This window comes from Ranitomeya imitator, chromosome 1 (assembly GCF_032444005.1).
Source record: "Ranitomeya imitator isolate aRanImi1 chromosome 1, aRanImi1.pri, whole genome shotgun sequence".
Lineage (NCBI taxonomy): Eukaryota > Metazoa > Chordata > Amphibia > Anura > Dendrobatidae > Ranitomeya > Ranitomeya imitator.
In genome coordinates, this window is record NC_091282.1 from 800,274,520 (window position 1) to 800,284,497 (window position 9,978).

The window sequence follows — 9,978 nt, forward strand, 5'->3', positions numbered from 1 at the left end:
ATATAGCAGCCACGAAGTATATAACACTGCCCACGCAGTATATAGCAGGCACGCAGTATATAACAATGCCTATGTAGTATATAGCAGCCACGCGGTATCTAACAGCCCACGTAGTATACAGCAGTGTGGGCACCATATCCCTGTTAAAAAAAATTATAAAAATAGTTATATACTCACCCGCCGGTGGGATCCAGCGAAGCTCCGCCGGCCGCCATCTTCCGTTCCCAGGATGCATTGCGAAATTACCCAGATGACTTAGCGGTCTCGCGAGACAGCGAAGTCTTCTGGGTAATTTCGCAATGCATCGCCGGGAACGGAAGATGGCGGCCGGCGTGAGCGGCTCGGCGGACAACGGAGGGTGAGTATAGCAAGTTTTTTGTTTTTAATTATTTTTAACATTACATTTTTTTACATAGGCAGCATCAATAGTAAAAAGTTGGGGACACATAGGGTTAATAGCAGCGGTAACGTTACCCGCGGCATAACGCGGTCCGTTACCGCCGGCATTAACCCTGTGTGAGCGGTGACCGGAGGGGAGTATGCGAGCGCCAGGCACTGACTGCGGGGAGTAAGGAGTGGCCATTTTCTTCCGGACTGTGCCCATCGCTGATTGGTCATGGCTGTTTTGCCGCGACCAATCAGCGACTTGGATTTCCATGACAAACAGAGACCGCGACCAATGAATATCTGTGACAGACAGACAGACAGACAGACGGAAGTGACCCTTAGACAATTTTATAGTAGATAAATAGCAACTCGATCAAAATGTTAGATATAAAGAGGCAAATGAGTCATGATTTATCATTTAAACTGTTTACATTTTATTAGGAAAAATGTTAATATCAGGAAACACAATATACACATAGATACATAATAATAATAATAATAATAATAATAATAATCTTTATTTATATAGCGCCAACATATTCCGCAGCGCTTTACAGTTTAACAGTTTCAAACACAAAAGTCATAAGTAACAACGTTAACAATACAAATAATAATTATACATATAATAATTTGAGCAAAAAAGTAACACAAATTGAAACCAGTGACACAAGAACCAAAGTAAATAGCGCAGGGAGTGCTATCTATATAAATAGCCTATAGAGCAATGTCTGCACAGTAATCAGAATATTGTAACCATCTCTCAAATAATTCAAGTGACTATATCCATGGTAAATATATAATTCAAGTGCGGCATTTTAAAAAATGGACTGCAGCAGTATATAGTGATTAGTGTAGGTTCAGCTGCTGCTGCATACCCACATTAATGCCCCCGTTGCAAGAGATGGAACAATATCTGTCATAATATATAATAGCAGCAGTGAACACTCTAGTGAGAGTTAGTCAATTTTTGTATGTATACATCAAATGTAGCAGTCATTACCCATAGTTGTAGACAGGCTAGCACTCCTGTGCGCCAACCCCAACGCACGTTTCACTACACAATAGCTTCCTCAGGGGGTGGACTACAGCTGGTAGGAAAAACTGTGTCCTACCCACCGAGGTGATAAGTACACTCGGATTGCCAACCTCCCCGCAACCCAGGTTCTCTAGTTTTTTTTGACGGTTGTTTATATAAAGGTCGGGAAGGACATGCGGCGCCCCATGGTCCTGGTCGTCGCAGTGATATTGCTTTCCTCTTGGGGAGAGTGATGCTACGTTTGGAGGCAAAGAAGAATAAATACATCCTGGTATTACAAACATGCAACACATTTCACACTCCAGACCACCAGGGGCAACTTCTGCTCCTATTTATTAGGTCACTCCCCACATATATATAACTGGTAGTCTGTATGGAAAGTTAGAACGTTCCAGACAGTAGTCTGAGGTGGACAGAGGGTCCAAAGGAGCTGTGCATGCCCTCAGAGCTGCAGCTCCCAGAAAGAGACATTCAGAAGGCAGAATTGTATTGCAGCGAGCGTGAAGGAAGTCGTAGCAAAGGAAGGGATACCAGAAGAGGACCAGCCCTGCTCAAGCTGTCTTCTTCTGAAGCGCAACATTCCGGTAGCCGGAACACCGAGGGAGTAAGGACCTCTATGCCTTATTTCAGAGACCGGCGGGACATCTAATTGCAAGTTACCTGTCCGCACTTACACCCAGGAGGCACGGTGACATCTACAGAGCCGGGTTATCTAAGAGACCCAATAAACAGGCTCAAGTCACCAGTCATACTTGTATTGTCCTATCCTATATGGGAGACAGAGATATGGGGGATAGTTTTTTTTGACGGTTGTTTATATAGAGGTCGGGAAGGACATGCAGCGCCCCATGGTCCTGGTCGTCGCAGTGGTATTGCTTTCCTCTCGGGGAGAGTGATGCTACGTTTGGAGGCAAAGAAGAATAACTGCATCCAGGTATCACAAACATGCAACACATTTCACACTCCAGACCACCATGGGGAGCTTCTGCTCCTATTTATTAGTTCACTCCCCACATATATATAACTGGTAGTCTGTATGGAAAGTTAGAACGTTCCAGACAGTAGTCTGAGGTGGACAGAGGGTCCAAAGGAGCTGTGCATGCCCTCAGAGCTGCAGCTCCCAGAAAGAGACATTCAGAAGGCAGAATTGTATTGCAGCGAGCGTGAAGGAAGTCGTAGCAAAGGAAGGGATACCAGAAGGGGACCAGCCCTGCTCAAGCTGTCTCCTTCTGAGGCGCAACATTCCGGTAGCCGGAACACCGAGGGAGTAAGGACCTCTATGCCTTATTTCAGAGACCGGCAGGACAGCTAATTGCAAGTTACCTGTCCGCACTTACACCCAGGAGGCATGGTGACATCTACAGAGCCGGGTTATCTAAGAGACCCTATAAACAGGCTCAAGTCACCAGTCATACTTGTATTGTCCTATCCTATATGGGGGACAGAAAGAGCGAAACATCGCATCTGTGAGACCCTTATGTGAAGCCATAGGCAGTAAGGGACTACACCACCGCAGCGCAAAGGAAGGCTACTGATTTCCACCTGGATAAGGGAACTCTGGACTTGCCTCCAAACCATCCAGACTCTGCCTGTCCTGTGATCTGGTGCCCTGGACTGTGGATGCTGAAGTCTTCAATAAAGGTAAAGAGAATGCAACCCTGTGTCCTCGTTCTTCACTGCGCCATTCATCATTCACCATCTACACACCGGGGAGCCCTGGGGATACACTTCACCTGTGGGAAGGTATACCATCTAGCTGCCATAAGATCACCCCAGCGGACCCCTTAAAGCAGCATCGGTCACCCTGACCGAATACCACAGGTGGCGTCACGAACATTCCCCTTAAAGACCTTTCCCTTTTACACGGATGTCCCAGGGTCACGGACCAGGTCAGCCACTGTGACATCCCCCTGTGAACCGAAGGACCCAGTAATGAGTACCCCACGGCCCCATGGGGGCGCTCCAGACACGTGACCACGAAGTGGCCCTTTTTACCACAAAGAAAACACACTCCCCCCTTACCCCGGACTACAGACAAATTACCAGCATGTGACGACGCACCCACCTGCATGGGGTCCTAAGCAGGTTCAGTACTGACCACCCTCGACCCCGGACCTACTGCAACCAGAGGCGACTCCCTATGTCTCTGGCGAAGACGGCGATCAACTCGGATCTTTAGAGACATGACTGCCTCAAAGGAGTCAGGAGTCTCATACAGAGTCATTATTCACTTTGTGAGCCCCTCACAGAACTGCCTACGGAGTGCGGGTTCATATCACTTGGTGTCCGTGGCCCACCTCCGAAACTCAGAGCAATAGTCCTCCGCTGGCCGGTCTCCTTGCTGAAGTTGGCACAGTGTGGACTCGGCTAAGAAGACACGATCGGAGTCATACACAAGGCCCAGAGCCTGAAAAAATCCCTCTACTGACTGAAGTGACTGAGTGTCAGACGGAAGAGAAGACTCCCATTCTTGGAGGTCCCCCTGAAGGAGCGAGATTACCATCTCCACACGTTGCTCCTCTGTACCTGAGGAAACCAGACGTAACCTGAAGTTCAGTTCAAAGGCCTCCCGGAACACCACAAACTTGACACGCTACCCAGAGAACCTGTCTGGTAATGCGACCTTGGGCTCCACAATGGTTTGCCTGAGATATGAGATCCCCCCACCAGATGTATCAGGGTGTGGAAAAACCACTGTGCGCAAATCCGCCACCTCCAGCCTGAGCTGCCGCAATTGCCCTGTCAGAGCAGAGATTGGATCCATCATGGATCATAGAAAATGATTGCTTTCAGAGTTAATGTCACAACAAAGCTTTCGGGTGACCCGGGCCAGGGACTCCTTTCCTGGCCCTAACACTAGGGGGGTGCCCTAGCTTCCCCCACCCAGGGAAGAGGAGGTGCTACTGTGCACCTCAGTACACCAACCCGATAAACAGGGCAACAAAGACAAGGGGTAACTGAAAACTACACACGCAAAAATATTCACTCACATGTAAAAGAGGAATCCACCTGGGTGTGTAGGAAGATAAAGAATCCAAAATAGGGAAGTATAAGGAATTATCAAGCGTGCAAACCAAACAACAGTCGCTAAGGCTACTTTCACACATCAGGTTTTCGCTGTCAGGCTCAATCCGGATAAATTAAAAAAAAAAACAGATCTGGCGAATGTTGCCGCCGGATCTGTTTTTTTCCCATAGACTTATATTAATGCCGGATTGCCCGGATGACATTGCATTTCGTCCGGTTTTCGGCGGATTTGGCAAATCTGCCATTTCCGGTTTCTGAAAAAAACGTCCATAGCAACTTTATTGTCTCCAGCGTAAAAGCCGGAAGCGCCGGATTCGGAAAATGACGGATTCCGGGGCCGGATTCCAGTTTTTTAAACTGAGCATGCTCCAAATTTTTTTTAACTAATTATCTGGATATGCTAGTCGGATACGTCGAAAAAACGGATCCATCGCATCAGTTTTTCACAATCTGCGCCGGATCCGTTTTTTCCAACATTCGCCGGATTGTGCCTGATGCAAAAAACCTCATGTGTGAAAGTAGCCTTATAATGCCTTCTCATACCAACTTCTCTTCCTCCTATTGTCATGCAGCAAAAGCTAACTCTGACAAGGATTAGTGATAGAGCCCAGATTATATTGGGAAAGGGAATGGTTAACCGAGCATAGCTGAGAACAGGGATTTTGAAGATGGCCCTTTTCTGCTGGAAGAAATAAACACGTTTAATAACCCGGAGAAGTGCTTCTCCTCAGCGGCAGACGCTGCGGTCTTCTGGCTCCGTTTTGTTGCGGTAACCCCGTGACAGTATGGGGAGCTTCCCCTAGTGGTGACTGCAGACTGGATGTTATCATGTATCGCTGTATATAGGGAGCTCCCCTAGTGGTGGCTGCAGACAGAATCTTATCATGTATCTCTGTATACAGGGAGCTCCCCCTAGTGATGGCTGCAGACAGGATCTTATCATGTATCTCTGTATACAGGGAGCTCCCCATAGTGGTGGCTGCAGTCAGGATCTTATCATGTACCTCTATATACAGGGAGCTTCCCCTAGTGGTGGCTGCAGACAGAATCTTATCATGTATCTCTGTTTACAGGGAGCTCCGTCTAGTGGTGGCTGCAGACAGAATCTTATCGTGTATCTCTTTATACAGGGAGCTCCCCCTAGTGGTGGCTGCAGACAGGATCTTATCATTTATCTCTGTATATAGGGAGCTTCCCCTTGTGGTGACTGCAGACTAGATTTTATCTGTATCTCTGTACATAGGGAGCTCCCTCTAGTGGTGACTGCAGATAGGACATTATCATTGCAGTAACAAGTAAGACGCTGCGGTCTTCTGGCTCCGTTTTGTTGCGGTAACCCCGTGACAGTATCTCTGTATATGGGGAGCTTCCCCTAGTGGTGACTGCAGACTGGATGTTATCATGTATCTGTATACAGGGAGCTCCCCCTAGTGGTGGCTGCAGACAGAATCTTAGCATGTATCTCTGTATACAGGGAGCTCCCCCTAATGGTGGCTGAAGACAGGATCTTATTATGTATCTCTGTATACAGGGAGCTCCCCCTAGTGGTGACTGCAGACAGAATCTTATCATGTATCTCTATATACAGGGAGCTCCCCCTAGTGGTGGCTGCAGAGAATCTTGTCATGTATCTCTGTATACAGGGAGCTCCCCCTAGTGGTGGCTGCAGACAGGATCTTATCATGTATCTCTGTATACAGGGAGCTCCCCCTAGTGGTAGCTGCAGACAGGATCGTATCATGTATCTCTGTATACAGGGGGCTCCCCCTAGTGGTGACTGCAGATAGGACATTATCATTGCAGTAACAAGTAAAAAGAAAGTCGGCACTCACACTTCTTTGAAGTTAATTCAGTCCTTTTTAATTTTCATTTAAAGTTGGACAATTGACAAAAAAAGTGCAAAAGTGCTATCAGCGTTGCATCAGGTGCAGTGATTTCAACAAGAGAGACATGTCGGACAATGAAAGTTTCTCATTTAGTTTGCGTCTCTACTGGTCCACCCCATGTTAATGTATGTAGTTTTGTAGCCATTCTCTTGTATCCACATTCATCCAGAGATGTAATGTCATCTCTAAGACCATTTTTTGCTTTTTCTTCCAGAGTTATTGGGCGTCCTCCTGGCCGGTGGGCTTGCTGGAACGGTGGCATGGAGCATTGCCACACCTATGGATGTGATTAAATCCCGGCTGCAGGTGGATGGTGTCACACAGCGGAGATACAGAGGAGTCATTCACTGCATCACTGACAGCGTGCGGCAGGAGGGGGTCACCGTCCTCTTCAAAGGACTGTCACTGAACTGTCTCAGAGCTTTCCCTGTCAATATGGTGGTCTTCCTCACCTATGAAGCCATACTAAAGCAAATCAAACCCTTCTCCATATGAAAGGAAGAGGAGCCTGAAGATGGTCATCTCTACCAAAGCACAGAAACATTGGTCCAAAGGCCTCACGGTCTCATTCATGATCGGTGGGCACCTGCCATAGATCTCACTGACCACCATGGAGAAGCACCAGTAGTTAATGATAAGGCTGCAGCTTGGGTATGTCACCACCTTCTAGTTAGGGATCAGCACTGGAGTGGACTTGGGACTTCCCACAGTTGTCTGAGATTGCTCTGGACATCCAAAAACTGGCCATTTTTTCAATATACCTGAAATACTTGAGTCTAAAACATCCCAAAAGTAAATTCCACCATTATAATGAGCAATATCTATGAATAATTTTGACCTTTTCAGTATTTTAAATGGGTTGCAGGCTGAGAATAACCCTTTCACAAATCCCTTACTAGAACCTATGGAAGTAATAAAGGGGGCCCCTATATTGTTCTTGATTCAAGGATCAGGTGGATGAGATGGGGTCTGACTTATTGCACTTGGCTGCAGTTATGGTTACACCTTCTGGACTTATGGGTTGGGGAGCCAAGCACAAAATGTATCCAAGCTACCCACAGTGATTGCATGACATAAGAATGTCACACGAGCCCTGGGACAGCCAGTGCTGACATCACGGGAACAACACCGGAGCGAGTATAGCTGCTATATTTTACTTGGTGGAAACATAGTGAGAGGTGGGAGTAGTGGACAATCCCAGAGCTGTCGAGGATTAGAAAACATGGTTACTTTTATTGCCAAAACAGCACCACTTCTGTCTGTAGGTTGTGTCTGGTATTGCAGCTCAACCATATTCACATTAATAGAGTTTTACAGCAATAACAGGCACAACCTACGGTGTTGTTTTTGGAAGAGAGCAACCATGTTTTACTAATCCAGACAACCCCATTTAAATGAAGATATAAAGGTGTAGTTTTTTGTTGGGGCCAATAATTTAAGCTTTGGGGCCTTGTAATCAGCCCCTCTCCATTATCTCACATTTTCCAACAGAGAATATATAGAGCGGTTGTATGGGGTAGTGGACCCCTTAATATCCTGCCTGTTGTGTACATTCCAGTTCTTATCCAGTACATTAAAGTGATATATTTCTTGAGGATAATGGATACAATGTAGGACTTTAGGACTATTTATTCTTTACGAATAAAGTTTAATTCTTGAATCTTGAGGGTTATTAGTAATTTTTTTACGTAAACCTCATGTGCGGGAAAGAGACGTTCAGTGCGGACATTGTGTTATCGGACATCCATTGAAAGCACCAGGCCCCCGTATTGGTGTGCGGATTTGCAACAGGCCCCTGTGTTGGTGCGCGGATTTGCGCCAGGCCCCGTGTTGGTGTGCGGATTTGCACCAGGCCCCCGTGTTGGTGTGCGGATTTGCACCAGGCCCCGTGTTGGTGTGCGGATTTGCACCAGGCCCCGTGCTGGTGTGCGGATTTGCACCAGGCCCCCGTGTTGGTGTGCGAATTTGCACCAGGCCCCGTGTTGGTGTGCGGATTTGCACCAGGCCCCGTGTTGGTGCGTGGATTTGCACCAGGCCCCGTGTTGGTGCGTGGATTTGCACCAGGCCCCGTGTTGGTGTGCGGATTTGCACCAGGCCCCGTGTTGGTGTGCGGATTTGCACCAGGCCCCCGTGTTGGTGTGCGGATTTGCACCAGGCCCCGTGTTGGTGTGCGGATTTGCACCAGGCCCCGTGTTGGTGTGCGGATTTGCACCAGGCCCCGTGTTGGTGCGTGGATTTGCACCAGGCCCCGTGTTGGTGTGCGGATTTGCACCAGGCCCCGTGTTGGTGTGCGGATTTGCACCAGGCCCCGTGTTGGTGTGCGGATTTGCACCAGGCCCCCGTGTTGGTGTGCGGATTTGCACCAGGCCCCCGTGTTGGTGTCCGGATTTGCACCAGGCCCCCGTGTTGGTGTCCGGATTTGCACCAGGCCCCGTGTTGGTGTCCGGATTTGCACCAGGCCCGTGTCAGCGTGTGGATTTAGACCAGGCCCCTGTGTTGGTGCGTGGATTTGTAGGGGAGGATGTGCTGTGTGTTAGCTTCCACCATCAATCTCACAGTTGCAAAACCTAGCTAATCTGCCTTATCCAATACTGGGCCAGACTATCATATGGCGGCCTTCTCACATCATCAGTTGGAGGACATAAGGATTGGGCAGAGTGAACTGACATGCCCGATCACTTGCTCTCACCAATAGTCGGATCATTTAGAAATACCCTGGTTAGGGAAAGAGGGAAAAAGTGCGGCACTTCCTCTGAGCGTAATTTGTTTTTATCAACAGTAAAAAAATATTTTAGTTGTGGTTATGCTCTCCTTCAATCAGCAAGAAATGCACATTGAGATTCTCAAGGAATCAATTCTTTAGGCAACTCTCCTCCGTTTCTTCTATAATCCAATAAGGTGTGCAGCTCACTTTGGAGAACTATGTATTTATCCTGCTTTGGATCTACATAGGTGGTGAATTCTAAGGGAAAAGAAACTCCAGGTGAATGTGGCGCTAATCACCTTGGGATTTTCTGAATACATCTACTTCCGGTGAAAAAATATTAATAAAAGTTCATTTATTTTCTCAAAAAAAAAAAAAAAAAGAAGAGAAAATATATATATATATTTTTTTAAATATAGTACAACGCATTTCGGCTGCTATTTTTACAGTGCAGCCTTCATCAGGTAACAAAAAAAAACAAAAAAACATACAAAAGCTTATAGTGCTTTTGTATGTTTGTTTGTTTTTTTTTGTTACCTGATGAAGGCTGCACTGTAAAAATAGCAGCCGAAATGCGTTGTACTGTATTTTAAAAAAAAGAAAAAATATTTTCTTACTTTTTTTTTTTTTTGAGAAAATAAATGAACTTTTATTAATATTTTTTCACCGGAAGCGGATGTATTCAAAAAATCCCAAGGTGATTAGCGCCACATTCACCTGGAGTTTCTTTTCCCTTTCAATAGTCGGATCAGACACAATTATGCTGCCCTGCAGGGTCTCATTAGAGTGTCATTCCGGGCAATCACTAAACATTGACAGAACCATGGCCGATGACGCATCGATATGAAAATTCTTCAATTCTTGTCTTTCATTTGATCCCCTTACAGTTTGGAATTTCATTAAAGGGGTTTTCTCAAGTTTGGAAGTTTCCCCTTCCC

At 46.7% G+C, this 9,978-nt stretch overlaps 1 protein-coding gene across 5 annotated transcripts in view; it reads left to right on the forward strand.

The window, feature by feature from the left end:
• Positions 1–9,136, forward strand: part of SLC25A47 (solute carrier family 25 member 47) — a 79,355-nt gene extending 70,219 nt beyond the window's left edge. For 3 of the 5 annotated variants that reach the window (XM_069738437.1, XM_069738430.1, XM_069738423.1), the window contains one exon: positions 6,551–9,136. In XM_069738437.1, coding sequence (XP_069594538.1) covers positions 6,551–6,831 — 281 coding nt within the window. In that variant the 3' untranslated portion in view covers positions 6,832–9,136. The remainder of the gene's footprint in view (positions 1–6,550) is intronic. The other 2 variants (XM_069738448.1, XM_069738443.1) reach the window with 1 other exon arrangement.
• Positions 9,137–9,978: the final 842 nt, after the last annotated feature.